The 16792-nt window shown below is 44.7% G+C and overlaps 1 protein-coding gene across 1 annotated transcript in view; it reads right to left on the reverse strand.

Moving 5' to 3' along the window:
• Window positions 1–1302: 1302 nt before the first annotated feature.
• PPP1R17 (protein phosphatase 1 regulatory subunit 17) overlaps window positions 1303–16792 on the reverse strand; it is a 36857-nt gene continuing 21367 nt past the window's right edge. The window contains exon 4 of the mRNA XM_040433938.1: window positions 1303–1367. Coding sequence (XP_040289872.1) covers window positions 1303–1367 — 65 coding nt within the window. The remainder of the gene's footprint in view (window positions 1368–16792) is intronic.

Here is a 16792-nt window from a genome sequence, read left to right on the forward strand (position 1 = left end):
AGGGATGAAACCCAGCGTCTGGTGATGCGTTCCAGACTTCAGGCTGTAATTGACTGCAAAGGATTTGCAAACAAGTATTAAAAAGTGAAAGTTTGATTTATGATTATTATTCTGTCCCATTACTTTTGGTTCCTTAACAAGTGGGAGGCACATATGCAAACTGTTGTAATTCCTACACCGTTCACCTGATTTTGATGTAAATACACTCAAATTAAAGCTGACAGTCGGCAGTTAAAGCACATCTTGTTTGTTTCATTTCAAATCCATTGTGGTGGTGTATGGAGCCAAAAATGTTAGAATTGAGTCGATGTCCCAATATTTATGGACCTGACTGTATATATATATATATATATATATATATATATATATATTTTTTTATTATTATTATTATTATTTTTCTATGAGAGTGTTAGTAGTTGCGGGGTGTTCTAAATACAAAAGTATGCCTTGTTTTTAATGTGTTAAGGTCATTGAGGGGGTAGTGGTATGGCTTGGCAGACTCAGACATTCTCATGGTGGAACTGTTAAAAACTCTAATTCGTGGTAAACTAATGTTGCGTTCTTATTTTACATCCAAGTTTGATCCCTCTTCTACAGAATTATATTTTATTAACCCAATTTTTCTCTTTTTTGAACTTTTTGCCTATACCATATACATTTGTCTCACACACCACCTTTGAGAGGACTGCTTTGCACTTGTTACATAGAATAGGCTTACTCTCAAGGATTTACTGTTTATTGAATGGCTTGCCTGAAGGGGCCCAATTTTTGATGTATTAAAATGGGAGGAGGACTTGGGATTCAGTTTTTCAGCTGAAAAAATGGCATCACTGAAACTCTGTTCAGAGTTCTGCTGCATTATAAGAACTCTGCTGAAAACTTACATTTACAATTGAATATGTATCTATCTATGTGCTGAATATGAAGCCTCTTGTTCAGAGGTTCTCTTGTTCTGAAGATTTCTTCCCCATTTCCTTGTTCACATTTCTGATACTTATTGCATATTATATAATTTGGTTTTGTAAGCCCCCTCCCTACCTGTGTGGAGATGATGTTACTATATTGTGCTATTTTTTTCACTTTATAAAATTAATAAATGCCTGTTGAAACAAAATAAATATGCAGAAATAATCTGAACGACACTCATTAATGTATTAATATCACGCATAGGAGGTATACAAATAAGTTAGAAAATTTACAAAATGTTCCAATATATTTAAGAAGTTGAACAGAACACATATCTTCTCCGAAGCTTCAGTACTAAAGGTTGAATTTTCATCCAAATAACATAAACTGTGTTTTTTAACCATCGCTTTCTTCACTCTCCACAATAATGGTTCCCCTGTCTTCTTTCATAGATTTTGCACCTATTGCAGGAGAAAAAAGTTATCAAATTAATATAGCCACCTTCAATTAAATATGTAAGAATAGTAATAATAATAATAATAATAATAAAAACAAGTAATGGAAAAAAATGAGCACACAATGATACAAATGAGACATGTAACTAACTGCCTGTACATGCTTATTATCTATATGGATTTGAAGGCTCCCAGAGAAAGGGAAGATCTTCCTGGTGGCCCACATACTAACAGCTCCCTATTTTTGCATTTATCTCCATTTTCATCAGCACAATGTCTGTAAACATGAGGGGTCTGATCTGGAGACTGTAAACAGGGGGTAATCTGGTCAGAGGTAAATTTTGTGTGGGGCTTTGGTCTGAAGGTTGTCATTTTTAGGACTCTGGTGCTTTTATTTAAAGGATGTAGAGTTAGTATTTTTTAGGAGGTCTTTTTTAGAGGATCTAGGGCAGGGATGGCCAACCTGAGGCTCTCCAGATGTTGCAAAACTACAACTCCCAGCATGCCCAGACTGCCAACAGCTATCAGCCTACAGCAGGGCATGGTGGGAATTGTAGTTTTACAACAGCTGGAGAGCCTCAGGTTGGCCATGCCTGATCTAGGGTCTCTGTTATTTGGAGGATATGGGTGAATCTGTATTTATTTTGTGATCTAAAAATGTACAGTATATCGTTTAAATGGGGTCTGTATGTGTTTAAGGCTCTAGTATGTGGAAAATATTTTTGATGTGCCAAAGAGGCTCATATGTACTATTTGCAATTCAAATGCCATCTGTTGAGGACATGTCTTACAGCATATAAGTGGGTGGCTGAAAAATGTAGTGCACTATGCTACTAGTATCATTTTCTATTCCTCCATTTGCAATTCCCCTGAGGTCCTCTCAAAAGTTGACAATTATGATATAAATCGCAGATTGATAAGACAAGGGGTGCAAGTCAAGGACAGAGTGGAGTAATATATCTGCAACCAGGTCAGATTGTGAATGGGTTATGGTTATATGACATATATGCATCCTTGAAACAAATAGTTTTTGCATCAGATCTGTCATCAGACTGTGTAAAGCAGCAGCATAGTATGGTCTGATTTCCATGTGCACAGAATAACTGCTTGTGACTAATGATAAGCTTATCTCTGGAAATCTGATTTGGGTCCAATTCATCTGAAATGTGTGTCTGATACAATTCAGACCCAAATTGACTCTACTTGAATCGAAAGTGCTTCATTCCCCCTGAAGAACTGTGCATGATATTCTAGTGTTCTTTCTCTATCTCTCATTTTGATTCTATAGCACTGATTCGCTAATCTCTACTGGTGACCACAGACAAATTAGGGGAACCTAAAGCCCAACTCAATGCGGAGTCAAACAGGGGCATATGCCCTGGCTGTATGTCAGCCCCCAAGGCAGGCACTTTTGCCCAATAGATGCAGTAGAGCTGAGAGAGAAACCATGAACTAAGGCACTTGAGGCCTGGTCTGTAACATTGTTCCAGGATCAAGGAGGCCCTTTTTTAGGACTAATTGTGTATATGGACAGCATATATTTATAAGGATTGTGCCTTTGAGAGACTGTAACAGCCATGAATGATATACCCTTATATTGAATGATCACAACCATCAGACAAGTGAATCTATAAACATGTCATCTCCATCTGTCAATCTTGGGAACTTGTGAATTTATAAAGTAAAGTTTACATTGGCTGCATGTACCTCCACTTGTCATTATCTGTGCTCTTTACAAACAACTTGCTTTCCTCCCCACTTCCTACAAGAAGAGGGGGGACAGCTACAGAGAGTGACAGAGGCACAAACACGCTGCTGCTGGTTCTGGTATGGGTCTTACCATTTCACACACAGTTCTGAAATCATAGCTTATTACTAGTGTTGAGCGATTTGAAGTTCATGAAGTGGATCGCAATCACAGGATAAGTATCCTGCAACTCATCACAAAGCTAATTTTTTTGTAAAATTTGGTAAAGCAGCAGAATCTAATTTTTTAATAATTTGCTCATCTCTACTTATTACTAAAGTATCACCAATTAAACGTGAGCCAATACAAAATGCAGACTTTGAGCCAATGCTCACATATATCAACACCATATAGAGAAAGATTACACATATGCCTATGGTATGACATACTACAAATGTTTATCAGAAAATGAATTACCAGACCGCATAAAATATAAATAATTTTATTGATACAATTCATAAGCAACAGTTCATAGATAGAGAACAGGTGCAGGGAAAGGCAGCATCCACAAGAGGAAGATACAAGGGCAGTGATTCAACACAATATCCAATGCAAGCAATAATAAAGTGCAAGTGTAAAGTGCCAAATTTATAAAACTTATATAACACAGAATCAATTACCTATTATGTGCTTCCTACCGTATGGGGCCAGCCGCGACACGCGTTTTGGTGAACCTTTGTCTGGGGGTGGCGTCATCACCAGGGGGCACATGTTAAAGGGGTTATCACATCTTAAACAATCCTAGCCATATGCCCCTATTGTCTGATAGGTGCGGGTCCCATCTATGGGACTTGCACCTACAAGGAGAACGGAGTCGGGGAGAGTTGTGGCTGGAGGACCCCAGGTTTCCCGGGGTCCGTCCACCACCCGGCGCAGCTCCCCACCTCTCCCATTGAAGTGAAGTGAATGGGAGCACTCCCATTCATTTCTATGGGGCCAACGGAAATAGCCGAGCCAGAAATGAATGGAAGGCGGCTGCGCATGCGCGGTGCGCCCTCCTCATCTTTCCTTGCTCCGTTCTCCTTGTAGGTGCGGGTCCCAGAGGTCCCTATCAGACAATGGGGGCTTATCCTAGCGATACAATCCCATTGTCTATGATGGGATAACCCCTTTAAATACTCAGTTTGGCCAATCAACAAGCTCAACACATGATTAATTAATGTTGTCAACACCTGAGTGTAAGCGCCATTCACCATAATAATTTTCCTGTATGATTTGTGAAAATGAATTTATTATGAATTTTGCATTACTTATGTGTTTTTTTTATTATTATTTATCTATTCTTATGTTCTGAGTAATCTCTCAGGATTAGTTCTGATTCACAATCATGTTCTTTTTAGGTAATCTAATTATGTGGATTTGTATTTATAAATTGACATATGTTAATAAGAAAAAAATATTTTTCATTACACCTCAGGTCAGACCACCAATCAGACCCCCAGTATTAATCAGACCTCAGCTCACAGCCCCAATCAGATCCCCAATGTTAATAAGACCTCAGATCAGACCTCAGATCAGAGCCCAATATAAAGAAGACCCCCAATCAGACCTCAGATGAGACCCCCATGCTTCATATCAGTCCTCCATGTCTCATATCAGCCCCCAGCCATATGTGATCAGCCCCCTGCAATATATAATCAGCCCCCAGCCATATGTTAATCAGCCCCAGCCATATGTTTATCAGTCCCCAGTGATATGTTATTCAGCCCCCAGTCATATATAATTCAGCCCCCAGTCATATATAATTCAGCCCCCAGCCATATTTCAGCCCCCAGCCATAATACAGCCCCCAGCCATAATGCAACAGACCCCAGCCTCAGATCGCAAATAAATAAAACACTTACCTCTCTTGCTCCTGGATGCCGCCGCTCCTCGCCGCCCGTGATCTTCTTTCTTCTCCTCCATCGACTGTGCTGTGAACTGGCACGTACAGCGTGAGATCACAGAGCGCCCTCATACTGTGCGCAGTCTTCACAGCCCACAGCCGAGGACCAGGAAGTGGTGAGTACAGAGCCTTCACCGCTTACTGGTCCTCCGGTACTAATGAGTGCTTCCATAATGGAAGCGCTCATTAGTATTCGCCCCATAAGATGCAGGGGCATTTTTCCCCCACTTTGGGGGGGGGAGTGCATCTTATGGGGCAAAAAATACGGTAAATATGGAGCCTACAGTGTGGAAAACTGGTGATAAATGCATAATATTGCTCGTATAATGGACAGAAATACTTTTATTCCTCATGTACACAAACAGTGTCATCTGAAACAAGAGGGAACACTTTATATCATTATATCATTATTATTATTATTATTATTATTATTATAATATTATATTATTATTATTATTATTATTATTGTCATTATTTTAAGACACTATTAATACCATAGCACTTTACATTTAAACAGGTTTTGCATCTATAATTAATACAAAATCAAGTGCAATAAACATGAAAGAAGTAACAGACTCTACCCATGACATCTTAAAGGGGTTTTCTGGGATTTTAATATTTATGACTAGTGTTAAGCAAATCGAAATATCCGAATTTCAGGGAATAGTCGATTCACCGCGAAGCCGAATTTCCTCATGCTTTGTGGTAACAAATATATTTTCACAGAAATGGCGGCAAAACATAAATCATATTCACCTCATCCATTTGAGCGCGAAAATTGAAGATCTTGCGCCGGCCTCTTCGTGCTCAAATGGATAAGGTGAGTATTTTTTTATATCAATTAAACCAGGGGTTCACAACCTTTTTTGGTCTGGGGGCTGCATTATTACATTGCTTTATTTAACCACCTCCGGCCCGCCGAACGCAGCGACGCCTCCTGGAGGCAGTCGATTCATTCCTCCTGGACGCATATACGCGTCCTCTCACGAGACGCGAGATTTCCTGTGAACAGGATCGGAAGGTAAGCGAGTGGATCTCCAGCCTTTTCCCATTTTTTTATACAAAGTTGGCAATTGACCAAGATATTTATCTCACCCAGCATGGGTATATGTAAAATGACACCCCAAAACTCATTCCCCAACTTCTCCTGAGTACGGCAATACCACATGTGTGACACTTTTTTGCAGCCTAGGTGGGCAAAGGGGCCCACATTCCAAAGAGCACCTTTCGGATTTCACCAGCCATTTTTTACAGATTTTGATTTAAAACTACTTTGCACGCATTTGGGCCCCTAAAATGCCAGGGCAGTATAACTACCCCACAAGTGACCCCATTTTGGAAAGAAGACACCCCAAGGTATTTCGTGATGGGCATAGTGAGTTCATGGAAGTTTTTATTTTTTGTCACAAGTTAGTGGAATATGAGACTTTGTAAGAAAAAAATAAAATAAAAAAAAATCATAATTTTCCGCTAACTTGTGACAAAAAATAAAAAGTTCTATGAACTCACTATTCCCATCAGCGAATACCTTAGGGTGTCTACTTTCCAGAATGGGGTCATTTGTGGGGTGTTTGTACTGTCTGGGCATTATAGAACCTCAGGAAACATGACAGGTTCTCAGAAAGTCAGAGCTGCTTCAAAAAGCGGAAATTCACATTTTTGTACCATAGTTTGTAAACGCTATAACATTTACCCAAACCATTTTTTTTTTACCCAAACATTTTTTTTTATCAAAGACATGTAGAACAATAAATTTAGAGAAAAATGTATATATGGATGTCGTTTTTTTTGAAAAATTTTACAACTGAAAGTGAAAAATGTCATTTTTTTGCAAAAAAATCGTTAAGTTTCGATTAATAACAAAAAAAGTAAAAATGTCAGCAGCAATGAAATACCACCAAATGAAAGCTCTTTTAGTGAGAAGAAAAGGAGGTAAAATTCATTTGGGTGGTAAGTTGCATGACCGAGCAATAAACGGTGAAAGTAGTGTAGGTCAGAAGTGTAAAAAGTGGCCTGGTCATTAAGGGTGTTTAAGGTAGGGGAGCTGAGGTGGTTAAAGGGGCCGCAAAAAAAGAAAGGTTAATCAGCGCTCATTCGCATCAGCCAATGCAAAGTGACTGGGGAGGAATGATCACTATCACAGTCATTCCTCCTTTCTTTAGTTATATTGATTATTAGTCATCTGGGATTACACAGAAAGATGTGCTGGCGATAATCGTACATCTTTCATCCTGATAAAATATGCAAATCAGCCGACAAATGAGTGAATCCTTGTTTATCAGCTGATCAGCGGTACGATTATACAGGTCACTTATCAGGAAAGTTCCTATGAAGACTTGTTCCCAGTAATTGAACGAATATCGTGCATGTAAGAGGAACTTAGAGATTTCCCGGTACAAAAATATTTTTAACATATTCCTGAACCATAGCCCTGAAACAGAAAATTCATACTTTCCTGCTCACTGCCGCTCCCTCTGTCTCCATCTTCCAGTCCCGGCACTGTTTACATCTGGCTGGCAATGGGTATAGTCACATGCTCCGCTCCAGCCAATGACTGGCTTCAGTGGTGATGTGGCCACAAGCAGCGTTTCACAGTTGAAGTCAGTCATTTGCTGGAGAAGTGCTACGGGACCGGAAGATGGAGCCAGCGAGAGCAGCGTGGAGCAGGAAAGTATCTTCTGTTTCAGGTGCCATGCAACAGGAACGTGTTAAAAATCATTTTTACTGGGAAACTCCTTTAAGTGGTGATATTTCCTTCCTGCCTCCTATTCACAAATGAGCGCTTTTTTTCACTGCAGAGGACGGCGCTCATTAGTTCTTACCGCCTCCTGCACCCCCAGATATACTGTAGGTGCCCTGCACTAAAAAGTAAGCACTTTCCTTCACTGCAGAGGACAGCACTTACTGGTTATTACCTCCTCCTGTCCCCAGTTATAGGAGCCCTGCAATAACTAGTAAGCACTTTCCTTCACTACAGAGGACGGCACTCACTGGTTATTACCTCCTCCTGTCCCCAGTTATAGGTGCCCTACAATAACCAGTAAGCACTTTCCTTCACTGCAGAGAACAGCGCTCACTGGTTTATTACCTCCTCCTGTCCCCAGTTATAGGTGCCCTGCAATAACCATTAAGCACTTTCCTTCACTGCAGAGGACGGCACTCACTGGTTATTACTTCCTCCTGCTCCCAGTTATAGGTGCCCTGCAACAGTGTCGGACAGGGGTACCTAGGGCCCACCAGTAAAATTTATTTTGGGGGCCCACCATACGGATACATTCAAATATAATAAATAATTTAACAAGTTTTTTTATATGAACATAGACTGGTTGAGGTGCTGTACATTGAATATATGTATGTAGTGCAGTAAGTCTACTGTGTTATGTGCCACTTGTGTAGGGGGTGGGAGACTAGGGGCCCACCTTGCTCAAGGGCCCACTGGGGGATTCCCCTGTACCCCTGTGGGCCAGTCCGAGCCTGCCCTGCAATAACCAGTAAGCACTTTCCTCCACTGCAGAGTACGGGGCTGACTGGTTATTATCTCCTCCTGTTCCAAGATATAGGTTCCCTGTAATAACCTGTAAGCACTTTCCTTCACTGCAAAGTAGCGAGCTTACTGGTTATTACCTCCTCCTGTCCCCAGTTATAGGAGCCCTGCAATAACCAGTAAGCACTTTCCTTCACTGCAGAGTACGGGGCTCACTGGTTATTACCTCCTCCTGTCCCCAGTTATAGGAGCCCTGCAATAACCAGTAAGCACTTTCCTTCACTGCAGAGGACGGCGCTCACTGGTTATTACCTCCTCCTGTCCCCATTTATAGGTGCCCTACAATAACCAGTAAGCACTTTCCTTCATTGCAGAGGACAGAACTTACTGGTTATTGCCTCCTCCTGTCCCCAGTTATAGGAGCCCTGCAATAACCTGTAAGCACTTTCCTTCACTGCAGAGGATGGCGCTCACTGGTTATTACCTCCTCCTGTCCCCAGTTATAGGTGCCCTACAATAACCAGTAAGCACTTTCCTTCACTGCAGAGTACGGGACTCACTGGTTATTACCCCCTCCTGCCCCCAGTTATAGGTGCCCTACAATAACCAGTAAGCACTTTCCTTCACTGCAGAGTACCGAGCTCAATGGTTATTACCTCCTCCTGTCCCCAGTTATAGGAGCCCTGCAATAACCAGTAAGCACTTTCCTTCACTGCAGAGGACGGCGCTCACTGGTTATTACCTCCTCCTGTCCCCAGTTATAGGAGCCCTGCAATAATCAGTAAGCACTTTCCTTCACTGCAGAGGACGGCGCTCACTGGTTATTACCTCCTCCTGTCCCCAGGTATAGGTGCCCTGCAACAGTGTCGGACAGGGGTACCTAGGGCCCACCAGTAAAATTTATTTTTCGACCCAATATACGGATACATTCAAATATAATAAATAATTTAACAAGTTTTTTTTATATGAACATAGACTGGTTGAGGTGCTGTTCATTGAATATATGTATGTAGTGCAGTAAGTCTACTGTGTTATGTGCCACTTGTGTAGGGGGTGGGAGACTAGGGGCCCACCTTGCTCAAGGGCCCACTGGGGGATTCCCCTGTACCCCTGTGGGCCAGTCCGAGCCTGCCCTGCAATAACCAGTAAGCACTTTCCTTCACTGCAGAGTAAGGGGCTCACTGGTTATTATCTCCTCCTGTCCCCAGTTATAGGTTCCCTGTAATAACCAGTAAGCACTTTCCTTCACTGCAGAGTACGGGGCTCACTGGTTATTACCTCCTCCTGTCCCCAGTTATAGGTGCCTTGCAATAACCAGTAAGCACTTTCCTCCACTGCAGAGAACAGCGCTCACTGGTTATTACCTCCTCCTGTCCCCAGTTATAGGTGCCCTGCAATAACCAGTAAGCACTTTCCTTCACTGCAGAGTACGGGGCTCACTGGTTATTACCTCCTCCTGTCCCCAGTCATAGGTGCCCTACAATAACCAGTAAGCACTTTCCTCCACTGCAGAGAACAGCGCTCACTGGTTATTACCTCCTCCTGTCCACAGTTATAGGGGCCCTGCAATAACTAGTAAGCACTTTCCTTCACTGCAGAGTAAGGGGCTCACTGGTTATTACCTCCTCCTGTCCCCAGTTATAGGTTCCCTGTAATAACCAGTAAGCACTTTCCTCCACTGCAGAGTACGGGGCTCACTGGTTATTACCTCCTCCTGTCCCCAGTTATAGGTGCCTTGCAATAACCAGTAAGCACTTTCCTCCACTGCAGAGTACGGGGCTCACTGGTTATTACCTCCTCCTGTCCCCAGTTATAGGTGCCCTACAATAACCAGTAAGCACTTTCCTCCACTGCAGAGAACAGCGCTCACTGGTTATTACCTCCTCCTGTCCCCAGTTATAGGTGCCCTGCAATAACCAGTAAGCACTTTCCTTCACTGCAGAGTAAGGGGCTCACTGGTTATTATCTCCTCCTGTCCCCAGTTAAAGGTTCCCTGTAATAACCAGTAAGCACTTTCCTTCACTGCAGAGTACGGGGCTCACTGGTTATTACCTCCTCCTGTCCCCAGTTATAGGTGCCTTGCAATAACCAGTAAGCACTTTCCTCCACTGCAGAGAACAGCGCTCACTGGTTATTACCTCCTCCTGTCCCCAGTTATAGGTGCCCTGCAATAACCAGTAAGCACTTTCCTTCACTGCAGAGTACGGGGCTCACTGGTTATTACCTCCTCCTGTCCCCAGTCATAGGTGCCCTACAATAACCAGTAAGCACTTTCCTCCACTGCAGAGAACAGCGCTCACTGGTTATTACCTCCTCCTGTCCCCAGTTATAGGGGCCCTGCAATAACTAGTAAGCACTTTCCTTCACTGCAGAGTACCGAGCTCACTGGTTATTATCTCCTCCTGCCCCCAGTTATAGGAGCCCTGTAATAACCAGTAAGCACTTTCCTCCACTGCAGAGTACGGGGCTCACTGGTTATTACCTCCTCCTGTCCCCAGTTATAGGTGCCTTGCAATAACCAGTAAGCACTTTCCTCCACTGCAGAGTACGGGGCTCACTGGTTATTACCTCCTCCTGTCCCCAGTTATAGGTGCCCTACAATAACCAGTAAGCACTTTCCTCCACTGCAGAGAACAGCGCTCACTGGTTATTACCTCCTCCTGTCCCCAGTTATAGGTGCCCTGCAATAACCAGTAAGCACTTTCCTTCACTGCAGAGTACCGAGCTCACTGGTTATTATCTCCTCCTGTCCCCAGTTATAGGTGCCCTGTAATAACCAGTAAGCACTTTCCTTCAATGCAAAGTAGCGAGCTTACTGGTTATTACCTCCTCCTGTCCCCAGCTATAGGTGCCCTGCAATAACCAGTAAGCACTTTCCTTCACTGCAGAGTACCGAGCTCACTGGTTATTACCTCCTCCTGTCCCCAGTTATAGGTGCCCTACAATAACCAGTAAGCACTTTCCTTCACTGCAGAGGACGGCGCTCACTGGTTATTACCTCCTCCTGTCCCCAGTCATAGGTGCCCTACAATAACCAGTAAGCACTTTCCTTCACTGCAGAGGACGGGGCTCACTGGTTATTACCTCCTCCTGTCCCCATTTATAGGTGCCCTACAATAACCAGTAAGCACTTTCCTTCATTGCAGAGGACAGAACTTACTGGTTATTACCTCCTCCTGTCCCCAGTTATAGGAGCCCTGCAATGACCTGTAAGCACTTTCCTTCACTGCAGAGGATGGCGCTCACTGGTTATTACCTCCTCCTGTCCCCAGTTATAGGTGCCCTACAATAACCAGTAAGCACTTTCCTTCACTGCAGAGTACGGGACTCACTGGTTATTACCCCCTCCTGCCCCCAGTTATAGGTGCCCTACAATAACCAGTAAGCACTTTCCTTCACTGCAGAGTACCGAGCTCAATTGTTATTACTTCCTCCTGTCCCCATTTATAGGAGCCCTGCAATAACCAGTAAGCACTTTCCTTCACTGCAGAGGACGGCGCTCACTGGTTATTACCTCCTCCTGTCCCCAGTTATAGGTGCCCTGCAACAGTGTCGGACAGGGGTACCTAGGGCCCACCAGTAAAATTTATTTTGGGACCCAATATACGAATACATTCAAATATAATAAATAATTTAACAAGTTTTTTTTATATTAACATAGACTGGTTGAGGTGCTGTTCATTGAATATATGTATGTAGTGCAGTAAGTCTACTGTGTTATGTGCCACTTGTGTAGGGGGTGGGAGACTAGGGGCCCACCTTGCTCAAGGGCCCACTGGGGGATTCCCCTGTACCCCTGTGGGCCAGTCCGAGCCTGCCCTGCAATAACCAGTAAGCACTTTCCTTCACTGCAGAGTAAGGGGCTCACTGGTTATTATCTCCTCCTGTCCCCAGTTATAGGTTCCCTGTAATAACCAGTAAGCACTTTCCTTCACTGCAGAGTATGGGGCTCACTGGTTATTACCTCCTCCTGTCCCCAGTTATAGGTGCCTTGCAATATCCAGTAAGCACTTTCCTCCACTGCAGAGAACAGCGCTCACTGGTTATTACCTCCTCCTGTCCCCAGTTATAGGTGCCCTGCAATAACCAGTAAGCACTTTCCTTCACTGCAGAGTACGGGGCTCACTGGTTATTACCTCCTCCTGTCCCCAGTTATAGGAGCCCTGCAATAACCAGTAAGCACTTTCCTACACTGCAGAGGACAGCCCTCACTGGTTATTACCTCCTCCTGTCCCCAGTTATAGGTGCCCTGCAATAACTAGTAAGCACTTTCCTTCACTGCAGAGAACCGAGCTCACTGGTTATTATCTCCTCCTGTCCCCAGTTATAGGTGCCCTGTAATAACCAGTAAGCACTTTCCTTCACTGCAGAGTACGGGGATCACTGGTTATTACCTCCTCCTGTCCCCAGTTATAGGAGCCCTGCAATAACCAGTAAGCACTTTCCTTCACTGCAGAGGACAGCCCTCACTGGTTATTACCTCCTCCTGTCCCCAGTTATAGGTGCCCTGCAATAACTAGTAAGCACTTTCCTTCACTGCAGAGTACCGAGCTCACTGGTTATTATCTCCTCCTGTCCCCAGTTATAGGTGCCCTGTAATAACCAGTAAGCACTTTCCTTCACTGCAAAGTAGCAAGCTTACTGGTTATTATCTCCTCCTGTCCCCAGTTATAGGTGCCCTGCAATAACCAGTAAGCACTTTCCTTCACTGCAGAGGACGGGGCTCACTGGTTATTACCTCCTCGTGCCCCCAGTTATAGGGGCCCTGCAATAACCAATAAGCACTTTCCTTCACTGCAGAGTACCGAGCTCACTGGTTATTACCTCCTCCTGTCCCCAGTTATAGGTGCCCTGCAATAACCAGTAAGCACTTTCCTTCACTGCAGAGTCCGGGACTCACTGGTTATTTCCCCCTCCTGCCCCCAGTTATAGGTGCCCTACAATAACCAGTAAGCACTTTCCTTCACTGCAGAGTACGGGGCTCACTGGTTATTACCTCCTCCTGTCCCCAGTTATAGGTGCACTACAATAACCAGTAAGCACTTTCCTTCACTGCAGAGTACCGAGCTCACTGGTTATTACCTCCTCCTGTCCCCAGTTATAGGTGCACTACAATAACCAGTAAGCACTTTCCTTCACTGCAGAGTACGGGACTCACTGGTTATTACCCCCTCCTGCCCCCAGTTATAGGTGCCCTACAATAACCAGTAAGCACTTTCCTTCACTGCAGAGTACCGAGCTCAATGGTTATTACCTCCTCCTGTCCCCAGTTATAGGAGCCCTGCAATAACCAGTAAGCACTTTCCTTCACTGCAGAGGACGGCGCTCACTGGTTATTACCTCCTCCTGTCCCCAGTTATAGGAGCCCTGCAATAACCAGTAAGCACTTTCCTTCACTGCAGAGAACGGCGCTCACTGGTTATTACCTCCTCCTGTCCCCAGTTATAGGTGCCCTGCAACAGTGTCGGACAGGGGTACCTAGGGCCCACCAGTAAAATTTATTTTGGGACCCAATATACGGATACATTCAAATATAATAAATAGTTTAACAAGTTTTTTTTATATGAACATAGACTGGTTGAGGTGCTGTTCATTGAATATATGTATGTAGTGCAGTGAGTCTACTGTGTTATGTGCCACTTGTGTAGGGGTTGGGAGACTAGGGGCCCACCGTGCTCAAGGGCCCACTGGGGGATTCCCCTGTACCCCTGTGGGCCAGTCCGAGCCTGCCCTGCAATAACCAGTAAGCACTTTCCTTCACTGCAGAGTAAGGGGCTCACTGGTTATTATCTCCTCCTGTCCCCAGTTATAGGTTCCCTGTAATAACCAGTAAGCACTTTCCTTCACTGCAGAGTACGGGGCTCACTGGTTATTACCTCCTCCTGTCCCCAGTTATAGGTGCCTTGCAATAACCAGTAAGCACTTTCCTTCACTGCAGAGTACGGGGCTCACTGGTTATTATCTCCTCCTGTCCCCAGTTATAGGTTCCCTGTAATAACCAGTAAGCACTTTCCTTCACTGCAGAGTACGGGGCTCACTGGTTATTACCTCCTCCTGTCCCCAGTTATAGGTGCCTTGCAATAACCAGTAAGCACTTTCCTTCACTGCAGAGTACGGGGCTCACTGGTTATTACCTCCTCCTGTCCCCAGTTATAGGAGCCCTGCAATAACCAGTAAGCACTTTCCTCCACTGCAGAGAATAGCGCTCACTGGTTATTACCTCCTCCTGTCCCCAGTCATAGGTGCCCTACAATAACCAGTAAGCACTTTCCTCCACTGCAGAGAACAGCGTTCACTGGTTATTACCTCCTCCTGTCCCCAGTTATAGGTGCCCTGCAATAACCAGTAAGCACTTTCCTTCACTGCAGAGTACCGAGCTCACTGGTTATTACCTCCTCCTGTCCCCAGTTATAGGTGCCCTGTAATAACCAGTAAGCACTTTCCTTCACTGCAGAGAACAGCGCTCACTGGTTATTATCTCCTCCTGTCCCCATTTATAGGTGCCCTGTAATAACCAGTAAGCACTTTCCTTCAATGCAAAGTAGCGAGCTTACTGGTTATTACCTCCTCCTGTCCCCAGCTATAGGTGCCCTGCAATAACCAGTAAGCACTTTCCTTCACTGCAGAGTACCGAGCTCACTGGTTATTACCTCCTCCTGTTCCCAGTTATAGGTGCCCTACAATAACCAGTAAGCACTTTCCTTCACTGCAGAGGACGGCGCTCACTGGTTATTACCTCCTCCTGTCCCCATTTATAGGTGCCCTACAATAACCAGTAAGCACTTTCCTTCATTGCAGAGGACAGAACTTACTGGTTATTACCTCCTCCTGTCCCCAGTTATAGGAGCCCTGCAATGACCTGTAAGCACTTTCCTTCACTGCAGAGGATGGCGCTCACTGGTTATTACCTCCTCCTGTCCCCAGTTATAGGTGCCCTACAATAACCAGTAAGCACTTTCCTTCACTGCAGAGTACGGGACTCACTGGTTATTACCCCCTCCTGCCCCCAGTTATAGGTTCCCTGTAATAACCAGTAAGCACTTTCCTTCACTGCAGAGTACGGGGCTCACTGGTTATTACCTCCTCCTGTCCCCAGTTATAGGTGCCTTGCAATAACCAGTAAGCACTTTCCTTCACTGCAGAGTACGGGACTCACTGGTTATTACCCCCTCCTGCCCCCAGTTATAGGTGCCCTACAATAACCAGTAAGCACTTTTCTTCACTGCAGAGTACCGAGCTCAATGGTTATTACCTCCTCCTGTCCCCATTTATAGGAGCCCTGCAATAACCAGTAAGCACTTTCCTTCACTGCAGAGGACGGCGCTCACTGGTTATTACCTCCTCCTGTCCCCAGTTATAGGAGCCCTTCAATAACCAGTAAGCACTTTCCTTCACTGCAGAGAACGGCGCTCACTGGTTATTACCTCCTCCTGTCCCCAGTTATAGGTGCCCTGCAACAGTGTCAGACAGGGGTACCTAGGGCCCACCAGTAAAATTTATTTTGGGACCCAATATACGGATACATTCAAATATAATAAATAATTTAACAAGTTTTTTTTATATGAACATAGACTGGTTGAGGTGCTGTTCATTGAATATATGTATGTAGTGCAGTAAGTCTACTGTGTTATGTGCCACTTGTGTAGGGGGTGGGAGACTAGGGGCCCACCGTGCTCAAGGGCCCACTGGGGGATTCCCCTGTACCCCTGTGGGCCAGTCCGAGCCTGCCCTGCAATAACCAGTAAGCACTTTCCTTCACTGCAGAGTAAGGGGCTCACTGGTTATTATCTCCTCCTGTCCCCAGTTATAGGTTCCCTGTAATAACCAGTAAGCACTTTCCTTCACTGCAGAGTACGGGGCTCACTGGTTATTACCTCCTCCTGTCCCCAGTTATAGGTGCCTTGCAATATCCAGTAAGCACTTTCCTCCACTGCAGAGAACAGCGCTCACTGGTTATTACCTCCTCCTGTCCCCAGTTATAGGAGCCCTGCAATAACCAGTAAGCACTTTCCTACACTGCAGAGGACAGCCCTCACTGGTTATTACCTCCTCCTGTCCCCAGTTATAGGTGCCCTGCAATAACTAGTAAGCACTTTCCTTCACTGCAGAGTACCGAGCTCACTGGTTATTATCTCCTCCTGTCCCCAGTTATAGGTGCCCTGTAATAACCAGTAAGCACTTTCCTTCACTGCAAAGTAGCAAGCTTACTGGTTATTACCTCCTCCTGTCCCCAGTTATAGGTGCCCTGCAATAACCAGTAAGCACTTTCCTTCACTGCAGAGGACGGGGCTCACTGGTTATTACCTCCTCGTGCC

The sequence above is a fragment of the Bufo bufo genome, chromosome 5, assembly GCF_905171765.1.
Source record: "Bufo bufo chromosome 5, aBufBuf1.1, whole genome shotgun sequence".
Lineage (NCBI taxonomy): Eukaryota > Metazoa > Chordata > Amphibia > Anura > Bufonidae > Bufo > Bufo bufo.